The sequence below is a fragment of the Echeneis naucrates genome, chromosome 11 (genome assembly GCF_900963305.1).
Source record: "Echeneis naucrates chromosome 11, fEcheNa1.1, whole genome shotgun sequence".
NCBI lineage: Eukaryota > Metazoa > Chordata > Actinopteri > Carangiformes > Echeneidae > Echeneis > Echeneis naucrates.
Genome location: NC_042521.1, coordinates 4,353,486 through 4,373,918, shown reverse-complemented (window position 1 = coordinate 4,373,918; position 20,433 = coordinate 4,353,486). Strand labels below are relative to the sequence as shown.

The following is a 20,433-nucleotide window of genomic DNA, read 5'->3' as shown; positions in this document are numbered from 1 at the left end:
GTACTAAGTAAATAAAGGTAGTTTCTTCAGTCGTTTAGGAGCCCTTTTAGTCTGTTTAATTTAATTTTATGCCATATTTTAATCCTAATTCTTTCAACACAGCCCACAAATTCACTTTCATTCAAAATGACGCTCGTCCCCGCCCGCCCGGGCACTTCAAGTGTGCGATATATGCGCACAACAGGCTGTGTCGTCATGGCAGGCGGGTGTTAATGTGCCCGGCGGACCAATAGGAAAGCGAGACTAGAGTGATTGACAGCTCGGTGGCGGACCAGCTGTCACGGCGCGCGAAATATCAAAAAAATCTTGTGTAGGGTTTGCAGGGAACAGGCGGGAGGAAGAGGAGCAGCCCGGCTAAAACTCGTTTCTAAATGCGCTTTAAAAGCCTAAAATAACTTCTGCCACGCCGACATTTAACTGTCTACGGTCGGTTGTGGCCGCGGAGATCCGTGAAAAGGTTCGCCTCCGCCGGATCGGTTCTTGTAAAACACCGTGAGCTGCTCGGCGGACAAAGATGAGCCTGGTCCTTCCTCAACAACAGGTGAGCAAATACTTTCACCGGGTATGTGGAAAATCTGCATGTGGAAGATTTTTCAGCTTTCTGTCGTTTGTCTGGAAACTTGGCAGGATGAAAGAAAGTTTAAAAAAAAGACGCTAATTGCGGATATCGTTAGCGTTAGCCGGTTAGCTAACTCGGCTAGGTTTAGCCAACTGGTCCTGGTGGCACGTTGACCAAAAACGTGCCAGTGAGATGTTTAGTTCGTTGACCAGTGTTAAAAATGTACGTGTTGGTATATTACTACCCAAAGAGCCATTTATGGATGTTTTCTGCCTGCTTAGTTTCGTTTGGCTCACTAAAAGCGGTAAAAGCAAACGGAAGCCGCTTCGCTAGCTAACTTGTGTGCTTATTGTTTGGTTTATTTCAGGGCGCCTGTAATGTAACTTAACAAACACTTTGATACCAAAGAACACGTTAATTTTTCAGATAAATATCTCCTTTCACGTGTAAATAAAAATAAATAAATAACGTGGCAGTTCGTAGCTTTCAGCACTAAATCCAAACATCATATCTGCTGCTTTCTATAAAATATAGTTATTGACCATAAGTAAGAGCCATGAGGAGTTGCATTTGATGCTATGTTCCTTTGCAAGATAACAGATGTTTCACATTATCTTAAGAGCTCTTGTTTCTTTTACTAACCAAACAGCAAAGTACACTGCAATGCTCCCATATTACAGAAAATACTGTGCATGTTGTGTGAATGGTGTTATCTTTCCCAGGAGGCCGAGGAGCTCCCAGCTGTGGCCCAAACAACAGCAGCAGAGAGCGATTCTGACAGCGGGATGGGCTCTCCGGCTGAGGAGGTGGTCCCAGAGATGAGCAGCAAAAGAGAGGAGCTTCCAGGTGAAGAAGAGGCAGGGCAGAACCAAGGTGGCTGCATGAATGAAGGGCGATGTCCAATAACGATGATATTCAGCTTAAAAGAAATTTGATTGGCAAGCAAGCAGAAATAACACACAAGGACAGTACACAGGATAGACTACCACAAAAGTAAAACAGAATTCAGATTGGCTGAACAATTATTTTTGTTTTTAGTGGCACGGGACTCTCAAGGACATTGTGTATTTAGTATTGTGCTTTATTTTAAATAATGAAGTTTGGCTATGTTTCTAAATTAAATTTTTTTTTATCTTCCAGATTCTGATGATGATGAAGAAGACATCGCAGTTCACAGAAAGCCTCGTCGTAACGCCATTAAAGACAGTGACAGCGAAGAGGAGGCAGCTGCAGAGAGCAGTGTCCACATGGCTGCTTCCAGCGGAGAGGAGATGGAAACGGGAGAGGCAGATGAGAGGAAAGAGAAAGGTGCGAAGAAGAGCAAGAGAATAAGCCATGCACCTGTTGACAGTGAAGACAGTGACACTGAGCAATGTGGTGAAATGGTGAAGCAACAAGATGAAGTAAAGAAAGAAGCGAAATCAAAGGAACAGAAGAAAAGAGAGAAGAGCCAGAGGCATCGGGAGAAAAAGGAGAAATGTAGCAAAGCAGTGGAAAAACTGAAGAAGAAAGACAAGTTCACTGAAAGAAATGAGGCAAGTACAACTTAGTCTTTCTTTTTCCTGCCACAGATCTTTTTGCATGTTATGTCTGCATCAGTGTTCCTACTCTAGTATGGACTTGTCTGTTAGACGTTTGAAAACTGCGTGTAAACTTTGACAAAGTATGCTATGTATTAAATACATGTTAAGTTTCATGTAAATATAACTGTGCTAATTTTTCATCAGGATACACCTCTGGTTCTGGCTCTGAATGACAGTGGGTGCCCACTGGGTGACACAGAGCTGTTTGATACTGGCCTGGATGATGAAGAGGAGGAAGAGTCTCTCGATGCCATTCGAGCTGCAGTTAAGCACAAGATGAAAAAACATAAGGTACAGAAATGGGTTTTTGTAGCTAAAGTCATTCAGTCAAGTTATTTCTTTGAACTTAAATTATTGTTCTTCTATGTTGCTTTAGAATGAAAGCAACCACTGTATTTATAGATAAAATATTTAAGCATTGACTTAAGTCATTGTCTTTTGGTGTGAACACTGTGCACTGTTGTAGTACAGTGTCTACTTTGATTTAAAAAAAAAAAAATGTTAAAGCGAGTTAGGTTTTTGTGAAATGTGTCAAGAGTGAGACAGTCTCAGGCATTTCCATGTTTTGTCCAGATAGGTCATTGTGTCAATGTTATGCAATGCTACAGGAGCCGCTCCTGAATGAGGATGAAGACGACGACGACGACGATGAAGAGGCACCAGAGAAACCTCAGCGTACGGTATGCAGTGTGAAAATGTGCTGATTTATTCAATTAATGTAAAATGTGTACAAATATATAAAAAGAAGCTTTTTTTTTTTTTTTTTTTTTTCCTCCCCCCTCATTTTCAACATGTCTAATGTTATCAGGAGAGGAAAGCTGCACGAGCCAGCAAAGAAGCAATGAAACAGCTGCACAGTGAGTCCCAGAGGCTGGTCAGAGGTCAGTATGCGTAGGGTTGTGTGTTTTGGCAGCTAAACATCAAAATAAAATTTGTGTTTGGCATTTTAAAAGATCTTGTCTTGTGTTGAGAATGAATCTTTGACATGTTATTCTGTCTTCTGCTTTTGTAGAGTCCACACTTGGCCTGCCCTACCACATCCCTGAACCCAAGAGCATCGACCAGTTCTTCAAGAAGAGAGCCAGACCAGAGGGTCCTGCCATGGCACTATTGAAGTAAAGACACAAAAACGCAATTGCCAAAGAATTCTAACAATCAATCAAAATTACAATTAAGTGATTAATAATCGTGTTCTTCAGATCTTCAAGGTACTCAGCTATGATGTTGGAGACACCATCAGCTCCTCCTCTAAGCCCTCCTGCTGAGCCCCAGCAGCCAACTTCAGATCACGACTCTTCTCCTTCTCTGGATCTCTCATGCACTCAAATCCAGCCTTTACCTCATCCTGCAGCCACCTCGTCCCCACAGAAGGAGAGCCTCAGCCAGCCAACAGAAGAAACGGCAGTCCAAGACCCCAGCCATGAATCTGGGCCGATGCTCTACCTGTCTGAGAGTCTGCAGGAGTCACTGACAGCAGATGGAATAGAGAAATCTGCTTCTGAGACGGTGGCTGAAACCTCTGCTGGTCCTTTAGAGCAAGGCCAGATGGCAGTGACGAGGGATTCTGGAGCTCTGGAAAAACAGCCTGTAACTGGGGCTTTGGTGGAACCTGAAGTCGCTCAGCGTGGGAGCTCTGATTCAGCCTCAGCAGAGGTTTCAGTGCAGCAACCCACCAAACCCAAGAAGGACAAATTGACCAGACTGAAGGAACTTGGACTGGATCCTCCACCTGTTGCTAAATTGTGTCCAAATGATGGAGCTTTCATTCAGCTGGAACCTCCACAGCTTCACCCAGGTGGGTCCTAACTCTTTCCAGAAATGTGGAGAAATGCGGCTTAACTCAGAATGAACCTTGGTATTCCTGCTTTACTTCAATCAGGTGTGGTGGCCCTGAGGGAGCGTTACCTTCGTCATGTTCAGGCTCCTGCAATGCCACAAGGAGAGCACACGATGCAGCTCAATATCATTCGCAAAGACAATACGCCGTCTGGGCAGGAGGAATTACGCACAGAATCAGTCACTGTCACTGTTAAAGAAGGGGCTGATAAACCCGCGCCCACTAAACCAGGTAAGGATACATGTTTGATCCACACATACAGGCCAGAGTTCAAACAGGGTCTAGAATCTTGGAAAAGGAATGTATGCACCCTCTGACTTGAAAACTGAGATGTATTTTCTCATGATATGACAATTTTCTCTGGTCTTCTGTTTAGGAGAGAACCTGCTGACTCTGAAGCAACGTCTGCAGCTCGCCATGGCCCAGCGGAGAAAAGAGGAGCGGGCACGCAAGGCCGAGCTGATCCGCCTCGACAATGAAAATTGTGATGAAGAGGAGGAGGAGGAGGAAGAACTGACAGATGAGTCAGAGGGAGAAGAGGTAACAGAACGAGTTTTATTGCCGATCTGAGCCCACAAAATAAATTGATGCACTTTTTTTTTCTCTCTCTTTAATTGTACTAACCCTAACCCTTTAATTGTACTCACGTCAAATCTGATCTTCTCTCTCCCAGGGTGTAGATGACCTGCTGGGAGGTGCTGATGGGGCAGGAGAAGAGAAGGAGGATGAACCAGATGAGGAGGAAGGCAGTGTTGCTCAAAGTGTTAGGAGCCCTTCTCCTGTAGTTCTGACAGGACCTTCACCGACTCCTGACCTTGTTAACACCGATGGCACTCTCATGCTGTTCCCTGGCAACTCCTGCTCTCGCACTGGGTACGTGTGTTTGTGGTTCTATTTGTTTGTCCTTGTGAGTCTCTCAAGAGGTTGCGCCTGTTTTTAAAAATCTAGCAATCAGTATTTTATGAATTTTGAGCATGACTTTTATTGTCTCCACATAATGTTGACTTTACTAACTACAGACTGCAAAGCTTCATATGCAATAATTTCCTTTTTAGTGATGGTGTCAGACGGTCTGGTCCCTCTGGACAGGACAGCAGTAATAGGATGGGTGAGTAGAGCGAAGGGCCTTGATACACTCTACAGACAGCCGCATAATTATAAATCCATATCATCTATTAAGGAAATTCACTAAATATAGAGGCAACAGTAGTGAAATTCATGCTCCTCATCACCATCTTTTTGAGGCACACCTTTTTTTTTTTTTTTTTTTTTTTTTAACTCTTTCGCTGGTCTTTTCTTCAGAAGAGGATGACTCCTTGTCCCTGGTGAAAGACAACAGCCACAACAGCAGCTTTGAGCTCGCTGGATCCATGATTACCTCTTACCAGCCTGTCAATCAGCAGCGCTCTGCAGGGAGGAGTGTCCCCAACTCCTCCAGGTTCCGCTCCCCCTCTCCCTGCTGGTTCAGGCCCAGCTTCCACGGCTCTGCCTCTAAGGTAAAATGAGTCTTTGTGTTTGTTTTTTATTTCTGGCACCAAAATGGTCTCACCAGGGGTTTAACTTGAATGTTTGTCCAGGGTTAAACAAATGAGGTCTTTTCAGTTAGTTATAAGGTATACAGAAGATACAAAATGAATCCTATTATTTTCTTCATGGGTTCATTAATTCAAATATTTTTTTTTTTTCTACCAGAGCTCAGGTAAACTCTCAGAGCCATCCCTCTGCCTCCCTGTCGAGGACTCCCAAGACCTCTACGCCCCTCCATCCCCAGGTGCTGATTCAGGGCCCCTGGGTGGAACAGCTTCTGCTCCAGGTCTGGGAGGAGACTCCCAAGGTCGCTTCTCCTTAGAGGACGACGTCCATTCCCAGCTACTCGATGCAGATGGCTTCCTTAACGTGGGGCCTCGCCCAGGCGCACCTCGCTCCCACAAGAGACAGTTGATATTGGACAGCCTGGATGAAAATGCAATGGATGCCAACATGGGGGAGCTATTAGGGTTGTGTTCAGGTGTTTTTGGCACAGCGGAGCGCAGCTCCAATCAGGAAGGAGGCCTTGGATCAACACAGGAGGACGAGCTGCTTGGGCTGTGCTCGGGAGCGTTTCCACCAACACAGGCAGGAGAGGACCAAACGGAAACAGACAAGGGCAAAGAGAGGGGACAGGATGAAGAGTCCAACAATACCATGGATCAGCTACTGGGGCTGTGCTCTGGAAAATTTCCCAGTTCAGGTTTGTGCTTTCATATTTATTTTTTCCCCTAACCTAAGGTCAAAGCCGCATCCACTGCAATAAATCCATTTCCAGACCAGTTGTTGAAACTGGAACCATCTCAATGTGTTGATGTGTTGGTGTTGCTTTTTAATATACTTTATCACTTAAAACTTACATTATACACATCTTTGAATTGGTTTTGCATAGTTTTTCTGCAATAATTTTTGTTTTCACAATATTTTGATTTGTCTATTTTGCCACCAATTTTAGGTTCTGTTCATTCATCACCAGCTCAAGAAAGGTACAGTGAAGTCTTTGTCATACATAAGCAAATGTTTACTTTTAGTGATTCTTCATAAAACTGTTCTTGTTTCTCCTTTTTTACTCGTCACTTCAATAATAAGTATTCTTTTGCAATGCAAGATTCTCACAGTGAGTTTTCTCTATAAAGTAAAAAGAAGACAGAAGAAGAAGAGGAAGAGGAGGATTGCGAGTTCCGGCTTTTGTCAGATGTCGAGAGTGAGCAGGTAAAATGTAAAACATGTAGTTTTTTATGATGATTTGGTTTGTAGTGCAAATTACAAGATTTGTGACTTCATAGGAGGAGGATGATGATGATGATGGGGAGGGGAACAAGGAGCATGAAGATGGAGAGGAGGACGATGCTGATGAGGAAGGGTACGACGACATAGAGCAGGAAGAGATGGAGGGTTTGTTTCCATCCCACCGGGTAAAGAAAAAGAAGAAAATGTAAGTTAAACAAAATCACACTTTGCTCTTGAAACATTGCAGAATTGTGTTTTGGTTACAGCAGAGGGTTTTTCTTTTTTCTCTTTTTTGACTTGCATGTGGCATTTTGTTCACAGGCGTTTGGCTGACTACCTGGAATCAGAGGCCGAGCTGTCAGGCAGTGATGTGGGCGACGATGACGAGGACGATGAAAGAGGCAGCGAATATGAGGAAGAGGAGCTTCTTGAAGAGCTTCCCTCTGATGAAGAACTACAGGATCAGGTCAACAAGATCCACATGTGAGTAACAACTGCTTTTACACCACATTTGTCATCTAATTTCTGTCGAGGTCAGTAAATTTTGCTGTTCATCGCTACATTAAACTGCAGTAGTTTGGCTAAAATGCTTGAATGAAAGAAGAAAAATCCACTGTGGATAAACTTGTACCAGATTTCCTCCACGGTTGCTTTAAAAGAAATATCAAGCCTTTGAGGAGAAAACGTGTATCGGTAATTATTTTTAAACTCGCAGATGAAAGCGTTACTGCATCTGTTGCTCTTAAAGGAAGCACATTATGGATGATGACAAACGTCGTCTGCGGATCTACCAGGAGCGCTACCTCGCAGATGGCGACCTGCACTCTGACGGCCCGGGACGAGCTCGCCGCTTCCGCTGGAAAAACATTGGTGAGTTTATAAGATAAGACAACTTGACACCTGGATGCACACAGAAGAGATAAAAGAAAATCATTGATAATCAAATGTGAAAAAGAAATTGGATTGTTAATAAATAAATAATTTACGCTGAAATACAAAACACTAAAATGTGGAAATAAAGGTGCTGTTGGGCCCCGGTATCATTTTGAGTTTCTTTTTGAATCGTCCTTCCAGATGACGGTTTTAACACGGTGAGGACAGGAGCAGAGGAAGAGGAGGAAGATGATGAGGACATTGACCAGGGTGAGATCCAGAGGAGGAAAGAAAGGCTGGAGAGAGAACAGTGGTTCAGAGAACAGGTGGGTTGTACTGTTTAATCTGCACATATATGCATGTTAGGAACAAAAAAATAAATTGGCAATTTCAACTTTGATTTCAGAATTCTAAGTTTACATATTTACTGCTGTTTAAAAGACATTTGGGCCTGGAAATGATAAAAGTGCAATTAAAAACAAGCTGTGTAACTTCACACTGCATTCCTTTTCTCTGTGTTTTCTCACAGTCTGAACAGAAAGCCAAGAAAGGGGAAGAACTGGATGCAGACGATGAGCAGATTGGAGATGAAGACAGCCATTTTATGAAGCTGGCTAAGAAACTGACTGCCAAGACTCTGCAGAGGAAAGGTCAGTTTGACACGAAATCTCACAAGAAGAATGTAGTTGCTTTCAAACCAGTTTATTTTCCAGGACAGCTACAGAAATAACTTTGTACAGCAAACAAAAAGAAGGAAACAATTAGGTGGCTGAAGTTTGAATTCACTGAAAGAAAAAGATAACTCACATTAAAATTCTTGGATTCACTTGAGGATTACATGGAGAGAGGCTGAATAAAATCAGTGTTGCAGATTATTCCACATCTTTATTGCTGAAATTTCACAGAACCTTAAAAGTTATCGGAACTTTTGAACCCCAACAAGAAATTCAAGGCCAAAGATTGTTGAAATTGCCCCATTTTCTTGTTTTTCAACAACTTGTATAAGTAAAGAGATTTTAATCAGATTTTGAGATGTTCCTAAAGAAGGTTTAACTTCACCTGATGTGCTGCAACGTTGTGGAGATAACAGAGCCACATAGCACTGACGTGTAGACTTAACGGGAGGCAGATGGAAAACTGGCAGCAGTACTGTCATTTGTTGCTTGACAGTTTGGGTATTTCAACTTTCTCAGAAATAAGTTAATGAAAGAAGAAGAAGAAAAAAAAAAAGTGTTCCCAGAAACCATGAAACGAAACCAGACACAGACAGGAAACTGCTGCCAATGCAGTCAGTGTTTGATGTCAAGTTGATTTCACAGTGTGTGTCTTTCTGTGTGTTCTTGTTTTCCCGGGACAAAGAAAAACAAATAAAACAGATATTCCTAACTTTTAAATCCTGGAGACTTCAAAACTTTAGATAGAGATGATAAATGTGGCTTTACAACAAGATATTTATGAGATCAAAGAGGGTGTTAATTAGTTGCACTGCTGCATGACTTTAAATGAAAATGGATTTTTATCTTTATTTATTTATTTTTTTATGATTACAAATTGTGCAGTTAAAGTGCTATTTGTGTGTGAATAAAGATGAGTGAATTTGACATGTGGATTTATAATTTGTAAAATATGTCTTTGTATTAGATTTATGAATGCATCAATTGGCATCCGCACATGACTAGAGAGATCCTTTTTTATTTTTAATCCTAAAGAAAAATCTTACACTTTTCCATAGCATTTTTTAAGAGCTCAGACTGTTGTTCTAATTGGCTTCTGCATTTTTGTAAACCAGAGCCCCCGATGGTACCACAGCCAGAAAAGACGACTTCATCAGCGCTCAATCCCTTCCAGAGACCCTCACAGCCACTGCAGGTAAATCAGCAGTGATGTTAAAGGCAGAAACTGGATTGTTTTAATGCTGCTGTCATGGATCTCTTATTTAGGTTTTCACTTAAGTGCAATTGCAAAAAGCTTAAAATGAAAGGTAGCTCTTGCGTAACTTCTGTTTTGCAAACGGGAACCATATGACTTTATGAAAATAGCATTTCTCTATCGTTTGTCCCTTCAGGTCATTTTTCTGGCTTTCAGTCTGATAAAATTTCTCACACTTTTCAGCTCAATGTGATAACTTTTTTACCCAGATCTGAACAAGTACTATTTTTAGCATGCTTCATTCATCATTTGATATTTGTGCTGAGGCTGTAACACCACAACAGGACTCCTGCTGTAAGAGGAAGGTTTGTTTGGAGTATGAAATTGATTTTCTGTCCTGTACTTAATGTTCCTTTGCTGAAAAGGTTCAAATGCTGCCAATTGAGAGGTCTGAGCAAATGTCAGTGATTAGCTTTGTTTGTAAGTAAATAAAAACAAAAAATAAATAAATAAATGAAGTCAAGGATCCATAAACTTGAGCCCCATTTGACAAGATTTCATCCTTTTGGGTACTATCCAGTAAGAGTTGTTTTTATTTATTTATTTATTTATTTATTTTGTGTATGTGTTTTTTGTTTTATTTTTATTTTTTTATTTTGCTCTGGGGAGTTTTGTTTTTAGTGAAAGTCTTCGAAAAGAGTATGAAACTCATGAGTAAAGCTCATATATTCCGTGTACTGATGGAATTATAGTTAAGAGTAAATTCCTCTTTTTGCTGGGGACCCTTGGAGGTCTCCACTTTAAATGCTTTGTATGTTATTTAGTAAACAGTTTCTTAATGTGTGGTCCGTACAGTATCAATAAAAGGCTTGTTTTTCTTTTCAGATGAGGAGAGGTTCACTACTGAGCCAGCCTCAGTCCGTCCTCCAGAAGCTGGCCTCCATCTCAGAGGGAAATCTACTGGCGCCCAGAAACAGTCGTGGATTCTTGTTTCAGACACTGTCACCTGAAAAGGACGGTGCAGCCTCCAATGCTGCCAAGAACCAGGTGAGCCAGGAGAAGTTATTGAAGTACATGAAAGCGGTGACAGAGGTGGAGACAGAAAATCTAAGTCCTCACTTGGACAAATGAGCACATTTGGCCTTTCATCAATACTTTCTGCATCTATTTCTGCCGATGCAGGAAAAATAAAAAGCCCATCAAAAAATATTTAGAAAAGATTTTGGAAGGACTTCAACGTGACAGTCATGTGAATGTGATGGGGTTGAATTCATTGGATCGCTAGATGGCGCCAAAGTCCAGTAGTCTGGTTGAATGCAGTTGCGTAATGAGAGCCAAAAAAAAAAAAAAAAAGAAAACACTGTCAGTTTTGGGTTCTGAGGAAAAGAGCTAAAAGAGCTAAAGATGCCAGTCTGTATTTATAATTGCTAATTTAAACAAAAAAACATATTTCATTTTGTTTGTGAAAGGCTTAAATATGCGTGTGTCTGATGTGCAGATGATGAAGAAGAGGAGGCAGGTGGAGGCCGTGAGGCCAGCAGCAAAGAGACTCTGTGGGGAGAACAAAGCTGCTGGACAGACTAAAGGCCCACAGAGGAGCATCTTCAACTTCCTGGAGTACTGATGGACTACTTCCTGGACTAATACACTAAGTCAGTGATAATCATCAGCCAAGCTGGTAAGGGCCAGAATTTAGGAGCCACATCTTGATGTAGTCCCCATCGATCAGACTTGAAAAATGACCGACTCTCAAGTGTGTCTTTTATAATACACAAACATACATGATCATGTGTGTTTGCATTGCAGGCTTTGTCTTACGCACACGTGTTTCAGTTTTAAATGGCCCCCTCGGCAGCAGTCATCTGTCACATCTTAACTTAGACTGATTTATCTTTGTCCACTTAAAATGTTTTATGGTGTTAATAGGATTTATTTTAGTTTTTTACTGATTAGGGGTCTTTTTTTTTGGGGGGGGGGGATAATGATTTAAATGTATTTGTTTTACAGTGTAAATAAAAGTGTATTTTAAGACATTGCCTTGTTTACTTCAGTCTACTCTGCTCAGGCTGGATGTTTTTGAAACATTAGTAGGTTTCAAACACATGATGATAATTCAATGTGTTAGTTCCCTCATGCGGTCTTCGACACACAAGGGCAGTTAAGATGATTTTCTGTCTGTATGAGACAAGGTGATGAAAGTGTGCATGAACTTTTTTTAACCTGGAGAGATTGTCAAACAGAAAAGACCGCCTGTCAAACCAGAGACATAAAGAAAGCTTGTGAGAAGAGAGTTGAATGCTCAGTGTCATCAAAAACCTCATTGTTCTCGTCAGACTGAAGAGTCAAATAGAAATAGAAGTATTTCAGGTGTATCGTGGTTTGGTTCAATGTATCAAATTAGATACAACTGCTGTTATAAAAGGCTTCCAACTTCTAACCTTATTAATAGACATTCAGAAGCTGATCTTGCCCCAAGTGGATGGTGGTGCAGCTGCCGGAAATCATGTCATGTTTATTCATGCCTATAAATATTTATTCATTGACTATTACAAACATTTTCAAGGGCAGCATGATTGACGATTGGATTTTCTTTTTTTTTTTTTTTTAGCATCATTTGATTATAAAACTGCAATAACTGAATAAGTGTTATAATGTCATTTGATGGAGTAACAATTTTCTGAAGGAAAGAAAAAAAGTCTTCGTCTTCTGCAGGCATGTAAGTAATTCAAGATTTATGACTTGTTGCTTTTATGTTAACATACTTTGAATTTCCCCTCCCAGCACTCACCTCCTGTTTAAAATAACATTTAACTTGTCGATGGGAAGCCCTCATAAAACACGCTTTACATCATCACACAGAGATTTTAGCCTTTCACAGATCCCATTCCAGGTTGTTTGTAGAAATCAGTAGAATGCTGTTGGACTTAAATGAAATCCAATAACGCAGAATCTTCACCACTCTTTTTGTCTCTGCATTTCCTTTAAACTCTGGATTTCACTTTTTTCTTCCAGGTTTAAAGTATAATTGCAGTTCAGAGACTAATGATTCGATAAGTGGCTAATAATAGGTCGCCATTAAAAGGAGGGTCTTCTAACGAGGCCTTTCATGTCTCTCCATCTCATTAGTAGCCGCAGTGATTAGGAAAAGGTCCCGGGGTTAGGAACGGAGCGCAGGAGGCCCCATTGCACATCATTAGGGGCCAACGCCAGGAGGGTCTGGAACGAACCCCATGATGGGCCCCGCCTATAGTGAGCTGTTACACCTGCAGGCAGAGCGGCATAATCCTGGTGGTGTTAAAGCAGCCTCTGCTTTTTTTTTTTTTTTTTTTTTTACCTTTGTCAACGAGGTTCTGTTGTTTGGTTTTGTCAGAGAGTGGGAAATCTGGAGCACTTGCCCAGATTCCTGAAAAATCTGCAGGCCGAGAGGCTTCACGCAGAGGAGTAATTTGATAGAATTTGTTGTTGAGCTTCATCTGTCATTACTTTCAGGCCATTATGATGCAATTAATCGAGATAAAGACTCGTCTTCAGATCCTAAGGCCTTGTTTGCAGGGTCAAGAGATCACTCCTAATTAGAATTTAATAGGACTAATGTCTCAGACAGTTATCAGTAAATTCACATTTGGAACATTTCTGCTTATCGGCCCTTCTGTTATCTCTGCATCAACACTGCACTCACTTGGCCAAAGTGAATTTCACAACTTTGTGTAACCTCCAAAAGGGAATTACGAGGTCAACACAACAGAGCCAACCCCCCCCCCCCCCCCCCACCCCCTCCCCCTGAACTCCCAATTCACTCCACACTTGAAAAGGAAGGAAGGTTACATGTTTTGGCATCGAGGCCCAGCTTCTAAATATCTAGAGGACACGGATCTGGCTTTATTCAGATTAGGAGGAGAAGAGAGGGCAGAGAGTGGAATAATAATTGAAGAGAAACATGAGCTGTAGCACCCAAGGGTGTGTTCACTTGTGTCATGACGTATGCACTGTACGCGTGTCTGCTCACATCTATGCTTAAAATATAAGTGTATAATTAGTGTGCAAAGCGACCCCTCGTGCTAGATTAGTGGTTCAATTTAGCACATCTTGGCTAATTTATTATTACATATATAGATTTTTATTTATTTATTTTTTTAAGAGGTCTGGCTGTGAGCTGGAGGTCCAGCAGGCTTCTCTTTACAGTCTTTGTACATCTCAGCACCAAGGATCTGACAAGAGTAGCCCATGGGTGCTGCTGGCCGCCCTCGGCCACTGTCACAGCCGAGACTGGTGCTGGAGCAGATGCGGAGCTGAACTGAGGGAAGTGGGTCATGGCGCTGGAGGCTGTGTACAATTCCAACAAGGTCTTATTATGCACAAGGTAAGTCATGCTCCTTTTTTTTTTTTTTTTTTTAACTCTTCTCCTGCGTGTCAAAGAGAGGGAGGGTGGCTGGTGTTAACATTACAATAATCTTTCTTCCCTCAGGAGCCCTCAGAGATGACCCTCAGTTCTCCCAGTTCATTCTATCTCTCCTTCCATCAGCGTCCTCTGTAGTTGTCTTTTGTAACTTGTGTTTTTTGTTTTATTTTTTTTAGGGAGAGATAGAGGGAGAGATGATTTTGCGTGTGACGAGGCCTTGGGCGGACGGCAGTGTTTGATGTATTTTTTATGTGCTTAGGCTAGTAGTGAACGGTGGGGAGAGGTGGTGGGGGGCGAAGGGGGGGGGGGGATGCCTGAAGCTGATGCACTTGAATGGGGATGTTGTTGAAGGAGAGAAGGAGGGGAGGATGGAGTGTGTGTGCGTGGAAAGGAGGGAGGAGAGGATGAGGAGCATGAGGTTTTCTTTCTGCCGCCAGCGAGGACATGTCAGGGGGATGAGAGCCGGGAAGAGAGAGAGACAGTGAACACTTGTTAAGTCTGTCTGATGTAGCCTCAATGTACCACACACGCACGCACGCACACACACACACCTCCACATTTGCATGCACACACATTGAACTGCCATGATGCCCTTAGATCCGAAATTGACAATCATGAAAGCAGTCAGTCACCAATTTGGAGAAATATCACACTGCGAGGAAACCTTTGCAGCGGCTGGTTGTGTGACATTGTCTATCAATGTTGCGTTGTGGGTAACAGTTTGGAAGGCTTAATGCACCTGTACCTGTGGGCGTCTTGTGCTGTTGTGATAAGGTTTTTTTTTAAGCAAAGAGAGAGAGAGCATCCTCAGACACTGATACATGACGACATGTTCAATGCCCAACTGGAAGCGTTGGAATTTACTGTTCTGCCTCAAATTTTTTTAATGCTTTCCTCCGTTACCCAGAATGCTTTTCAAAGAGGATCATGAGTGGGAGAAACGGGAACTGGAATAACACTGAAAAAGTAGCAGATGATGTTTGTTTTTTTTTTTCCCTCAGTGAATGTGACTTTTGTCCTTTCATTCATATCACAGCTGGAGGGGGAATCTATGAAAGTTTGTTCCTCTTAAATATTCTGAGGGTCAGAAATATCTAAATATAATAACACTTCACATAGCCAGGAGGATCGAACAACAAAAAGAACCTGCTGTTGCTAACTGAAATAAATGAAAACTGCAAACTGCAAGCCCATCGCTTCCCAGTATATACAGATATCCATCTGCAAGGTTTTTGGGAAAAAGTAGTATGAAAACGACTGCTAAGGCTTGTTCACGTCTTTGACAGCAATTAAATCATTTCCAGTCTGGGCTCTGTACGAGGCCCTTCTACCGGCTCTAATGTATTGATGCTGTAGATTGGGATTGATCATTTCATCCTCTCTCCTGCTCGGCTGACCCGCGGTGTACCTCAGGGCTCAGTCCTTGGGCCTGTTCTTTTTTTTTGTTTTCCGCTTTGTTTGCTCCCCTGTGGCCCCTTAATTAATCCATTTAAGTGCATTTCCTGTCTTTGATATGCAGATGACCCGTTGTTATATATTTTTTTCATCCTAACAGCAGAAAACAGACGTTCTCATGGTTGGAGAAAGAACTTGTCTTGTTCACAGCTGTAAATGTTAAACAGACATTCTAATGAATTTTGAATCTTACATACATAAATTGGTCTCATCCTCCTTCCTCCAACCGAGACACACTGCAGGATTAGAAATATATGATTCTTCTTGATGTATGCTGATCCATTCTTCTGTGTCTCGGCTCCATTTGGTCCAAAATGGGACTTTTAACTTTTAACACATAGCAGAGCTCAACATGTTAGCAAATCTACATTAGTGACCCAAAGAGCCTTCAGTTGATTTCAAAACTACCAATAAAGCTTTTCACCAACTGTCTCCATCTTATATTTACTTTAGTGTCCACAGACCACGGCGAGGTCACTGAGGTCGACTGAACTGAACCTTTAAAATGGAAGGAGACCGGACCTCTCTGTCTTCCCTTCGCCATAAAAATGCTGACTCAGTTGAATCCTTTCTTTTCTTTTCCTCTACGGCACCTGATAATCCAGATTTGGAACGTGCTGTGTATGTGTGTGTTTTTATATCTGATAACTAATAACTTCCTTCTCTGTCCACTTTAAAGTCTTTATGACAACACTGTCAGCTTGTTCGGGCACATTTGCTTCCAGTAACTCTGAATGAGCAGACTAACCGTGAAATCAGGTGGAGACCATCATGTGGCTCCTAACGCACACAGTATGTATACAAATGGATATATATAGTTGTTTTGTCGGCTGTTACAGTAACACAACAGTCATCCATGTCCTCACATTGTTTATGTTCAGTCTGTTCCTTGAGTCCCAGCCCAGTTCAGGAAGTGTCATTAGCCGGTCTTTATTTCCCAGAACCTCTGAGAGAGGACAGGAGGAGGAGGAGGAGGAGGAGGAGGACGGAGAGAGAGGAAGAGGAAGATAAACATCACATAGGAGGGTCGGAGGAGGGGGGAGAAAAATTGGGAGGGCAGTGTCCAGCTTCTCCAGCGATCAGCAAACCAGCGATAAAAAGAGGTAAGAACAAACAGCGCTTCATGCAAATAGATCATTTGACTTATGTAACCGGCAAATAGGAGACGAAAGGCCGGCTGTGAGGCTGTTTTTTTACCGCGGAGGGACGGAGAGGACACGGCACTGATATGGGGTGAGCCTTACGTAACGACGGCGTTTTTCCTCCTTATTTATCAGCTTATTTCCCATTGAGCCGCCTTTTTTTTTTTTTTTATAAAGAAAAACACAGTCATTCGTGATTAGTTTGTATTTTTTTTTTTATTGAAGTGTAGTTGTTGTTATTCAGCGCTGTGATCATCCCTCAGCCGTGAACATGCAGCCTCGCACCGCCATTGGTCGCCTTTTTTACGCACTCCGCCCTCGGCCGTGCCAAAGCAGGCACCGGCCGGTGCACACAGCAAACCTCCGCTCAGCATCCGGAATATTTCGGTATTATTGTCTCTTTTTTTTCTCCCCCTCCCATCGCATTAATGATTTCTTATTGATTTTATTTTATTTATTACCTGGGTCAAAATACAGCTGTATATTTCCAGATATGCTTCTGGGCCAAAGACAGCACTTAGAAAGAAAATGCTGAAAAATCTGCTTTGTTTGTTTGTTTTGTTTGTTTGTTTGTTGTTGTTGTCATCCTTTTTTTTTTTTTTTCCTCTCACACTCCTCGTGACCGTCAGGTTGTGTGCCTGCTGCTGGCGGCGTGCATGCGCGCTCCCGACAGAGCGGCACCCAGTCCTGGTCGCTGTCCTTCAGCACCACGTGAACGCGCGTGCGCGGCGGACGCAGAGGAGGGAAGTGATTGACAGCAGCCTGAAGTCAGGATTAGAGAAATTTCCATTCTGAGGAGACATGTAAATATTTGATGCTAATAGAAGTGGAGTGCGCAGACCAGCCTGTAGTTAAAGACACAAACAAGGAGTTGGGTTAGACCCAGCAGTGTGTGACTGTGTGTGACTGTGTGTGTCTGTGTGTGTCTGTGTGTGACTGTGTGTGACTGTGTGTGACTGTGTGTGTCTGTGTGTGACTGTGTGTGTCTGTGAGAGAGAGCGGGGTGGGTAGCTAAGCTGGATTTCATTTTCCTCTTTTCCTCAGCTGTGTTCATCCATTTATGCCCCATTGTGTTTATATCCTCTATTTAACACAACAAATCTCCATGTTTCTCGGCTGCCTTTTACCCAGCCGGTGCTCCTCGCCTCCTGCCTCATCACCCCCGTTTACCTGCCGCTAGGTTTTCAGGCTCACGGTGGAGCAAATGCTCATGTTGCAGGAACTTGGAAAATAGCTGTCACGGTAAACGTGGAGTCTGAGGCCGAACTCGACTGGCTGCTGCTGAAAGCTTGTCTTGTTTTGGGAGTTTAGTGTGGAACAACAGGAAACGCTGTGTGTGATGAAAGAGTTGGTTTCTGTGTTAAAAGGACCTTGTTATGCTGGAATCTTAGTTTCTTATGCTCTGTATTGATAACAACACTCCACCTCCGACATTTATCGCCTCACTTCCCGACTAAGTTTGCTCCTCCTGGAGTTTCTTAGTTTTTCCCTCTCCTTGTTTTTTGCAGATGCTGAAATCTGACTTTTTATTAATTTACTTTACTACTTTATTACTGACTTTTAATATTTTGGCTCTTGGGAGGAAATGATCTGTTTGGCTGGAGGTAATTTGCCATTAGACATTTGCACCTTCCCTTCAGTGCTGTAATTCTGTCTCCAACTTGTTTCAGTGAGTCCCAGTCGAGGGAAGTGATGCTTCACCATCAGGACCAACACCAGAACTCGGCCTACGGAGGGCACGGAGGCACAAACAGCTCCTCCCCTTCGCTTCAAAACAGGACGTGCAACAAAGATGGCAACTTCAACTTCCTGCCCGGGAAAGACGAGGAGGGATTCCCAGGCAGCGGAGGAGGAGACGAGAACAGAAACCCGGTGCGTCCCCGTAACTTGGGCCCGTTGGGTCGCGACCCTCCCAACTCCTCGCCGTCTGCCGGGTATCACCAGAACTCAGGGGTCCTGTCACCGCGATCCAGACTCCCCATCTGGAGCCCCCTGGAGCCCCTGCCCGAAATCGAGGCTGGGGATGATGGGTACGGTCGAGTTCCCCCCGATGGAGCGGAGGAGAGGAGGATGGAGGGGGAGGAGGGGAGGACGATGGCGAGCCAGTACGAGGAGAAGCAAAAAGAAGAAGGGAAGGTCCAGAGGAGGAAAAGCAGCTCGGGCTTCAGAGGAACAGCTGAAGAGGAGGAAGAGCTGGGGCAGGAGGACAGTGACGAGTGGGGAGACAGTGACTCCGAGTCTGACTTCAGCTACCAGTCCGGCAGCAGCAGGTCCTCCCTCAACCTGGAGAGCACGGGCGAAGGGATGCTGATGGGAGGCTGGGACCGCATCGGAGTCGGGGAACCAAAATCTAACTACCAGGGAACGGACCAGAGCAGAAACTGCAGCAGGGAACCGCCCGGAAGACACCGGAGCTTCAGCCGCAGGTTGAGCAACCTGGGAGATCTCATGGAAGAGGGAGCGGAGGAGAAAGATGACGAAGACCAGTCCTCGGACTCAGACGGCGAGCCGCCAGAGCTGATGGACGCCGTTTGGACCCTGCGGGACCGCGAGCGCTTCAAGGCCCAGGAGATGGAGAAGCACCAGGTGCAGCTGACCATGTACCGCCGCTTGGCGCTGATCCGCTGGGTCCGCACGCTGCAGGGCCGCGTCCAGGAGCAGCAGAACCGCCTGCAGTCCAGCTTCGACGTCATCCTCACACACCGGAAGGAACTGCTGCGCATGGGCGCCGCCGCCGCCGTGACAAACACCGCCCACGCCACTGCTGTCAGCCAGTCATAATCAGGAGGCGGGGGGAACCTCACAGGAAGTGGTTAAAAACTGTACTTTTTCCTATTGTTTGCCATTTTCCTAAGAACGTTTTTTTTTTTTTTTTTTAAGACAATCTCCCATCATCCTTTTCAACATTTCTCTGCTTGGCACTCATTTTTCTGATTGCAATGACGCAAAAACGTTGCATTTTTGCTGATTTGCTTTCCTGGTTCTCCCACCACCAGTAAATACTCATCTCCCGCCCCCTTCACCAAACCAAAATGACTGACGGGGACATATTCTGATCAAAGCCATGGGAAATCAAACACTTTATTGCGAGATTAATGTTTGTATCAAAAATGTTCTGTGTGCGTTTGCTGTTCCTGTTTGTCTTGACCTGTGACTATATAAAATAACTGCTGTACCAAAAGTGTCGTAGATCTAACAGTTTAGAGATGATTTACTCCCTCAGAGGTTGTATAAAAGTTCAATAAAACCACCTTATACCTCAAATAATGTGCTCCGTTCTTCTTCGTACATTAATAAAACCACATGCAATTTATTTTTACTGCATTTCTATTCAGATAATCTGAAGGGATTGCTGATAATTCCACTTTAAAGGCTTCATTTTATTCCACATCAGCAGGTTTATCAAAGCTCCTTCAGTGCAGATGTGACTAAAGAAGAGCAGTTTATTTTATTTTATTTATTTATTACTTATTTTTATCTTCTATGGATGCACTTTCTGTTTCAGAGCCCTCGGGGCAAACGACCTTTCAGCTCACAATTGCCTCTTTGTCAGATGAACAAAGTTGGTTTGTATCTGCTCATCACAAGGGGGCCGGGGAGTGTGTGTTCTGCAGACAGTGTGATATCCGTGTGAGGCTCCAGCCTCAATCTTTACGGGCATGGCTGCAGCCGCAGGCACTCCGACATCATCTCACCTCTTTCCCTGTGCGCATGTGTGTGTGTTTATAGAGATACCAGCCGAATTGCCACCCCATAATCTCCAATCCTGAGCCCAGTCTTTGGGGCCCTCCCTCCCTCTGGGGAGCCTGCCAGTGTCCGCCCCGGGGCCCTGCAGGTCAGAACAGACGCCGGTCCGGTTGCGCGCAGGAGAGCCAAACCCCGGGGCGAGTTTGGGATAATCCCCCGCTGTGCCTGCGCACTTATCGCCTCTCTCTTGGACGCAGACGTCGCAGAGTAAA

General features: G+C 43.6%; 2 protein-coding genes across 9 annotated transcripts; both read left to right on the top strand.

The window, feature by feature from the left end:
* The first annotated feature begins 322 nt into the window (after nucleotides 1–322).
* clspn (claspin) lies at nucleotides 323–11,416 on the top strand. 4 transcript variants are annotated; one of them, XM_029514312.1, is made up of 24 exons: nucleotides 323–541; nucleotides 1,285–1,405; nucleotides 1,700–2,094; nucleotides 2,287–2,451; nucleotides 2,754–2,822; nucleotides 2,951–3,023; nucleotides 3,155–3,257; nucleotides 3,342–3,937; nucleotides 4,022–4,210; nucleotides 4,356–4,519; nucleotides 4,653–4,852; nucleotides 5,035–5,087; nucleotides 5,282–5,475; nucleotides 5,672–6,209; nucleotides 6,462–6,492; nucleotides 6,643–6,718; nucleotides 6,793–6,941; nucleotides 7,058–7,219; nucleotides 7,485–7,606; nucleotides 7,811–7,935; nucleotides 8,139–8,259; nucleotides 9,399–9,478; nucleotides 10,364–10,525; nucleotides 10,977–11,416. In XM_029514312.1, exons 1-24 carry the CDS (start codon nucleotides 515–517, stop codon nucleotides 11,100–11,102), a joined length of 4,041 nt encoding a protein of 1,346 aa, XP_029370172.1. In that variant the 5' UTR covers nucleotides 323–514; the 3' UTR covers nucleotides 11,103–11,416. The 4 variants fall into 4 exon arrangements, with proteins under 4 accessions (XP_029370172.1, XP_029370171.1, XP_029370170.1 ...); XM_029514311.1 differs by having other exon boundaries at nucleotides 1,282–1,405; nucleotides 2,287–2,433; nucleotides 2,751–2,822; XM_029514310.1 differs by having other exon boundaries at nucleotides 1,282–1,432; nucleotides 2,287–2,433; nucleotides 2,751–2,822; nucleotides 5,285–5,475.
* A 4,903-nt stretch (nucleotides 11,417–16,319) lies between these two features.
* c19h1orf216 (chromosome 19 C1orf216 homolog) lies at nucleotides 16,320–19,725 on the top strand. Of its 5 annotated transcripts, none has more exons than XM_029514512.1 (3): nucleotides 16,383–16,435; nucleotides 17,104–17,277; nucleotides 18,145–19,725. In XM_029514512.1, exon 3 carries the CDS (start codon nucleotides 18,167–18,169, stop codon nucleotides 19,253–19,255), a length of 1,089 nt encoding a protein of 362 aa, XP_029370372.1. In that variant the 5' UTR covers nucleotides 16,383–16,435; nucleotides 17,104–17,277; nucleotides 18,145–18,166; the 3' UTR covers nucleotides 19,256–19,725. The 5 variants fall into 5 exon arrangements, with proteins under 5 accessions (XP_029370371.1, XP_029370372.1, XP_029370368.1 ...); XM_029514508.1 differs by lacking the exons at nucleotides 16,383–16,435; nucleotides 17,104–17,277 and adding exons at nucleotides 16,454–16,565; nucleotides 16,705–16,861; XM_029514511.1 differs by lacking the exon at nucleotides 17,104–17,277 and having other exon boundaries at nucleotides 16,320–16,435.
* Nucleotides 19,726–20,433: the final 708 nt, after the last annotated feature.

What these genes read in the sequence shown, in the direction of transcription:
- clspn (XM_029514309.1), top strand. Translation starts at nt 515, where the DNA reads ATGAGCCTGGTCCTTCCTCAACAACAG. An exon ending in CTTCCGCTGGAAAAACATTG is followed by an intron (nt 7,607 to 7,810) that starts GTGAGTTTATAA and finishes TCGTCCTTCCAG; the next exon opens with ATGACGGTTTTAACACGGTG. An exon ending in CCAATGCTGCCAAGAACCAG is followed by an intron (nt 10,526 to 10,976) that starts GTGAGCCAGGAG and finishes TCTGATGTGCAG; the next exon opens with ATGATGAAGAAGAGGAGGCA.
- c19h1orf216 (XM_029514508.1), top strand. Translation starts at nt 16,746, where the DNA reads ATGCAGCCTCGCACCGCCATTGGTCGCCTTTTTTACGCACTCCGCCCT. An exon ending in TCAGCATCCGGAATATTTCG is followed by an intron (nt 16,862 to 18,144) that starts GTATTATTGTCT and finishes AACTTGTTTCAG; the next exon opens with TGAGTCCCAGTCGAGGGAAG.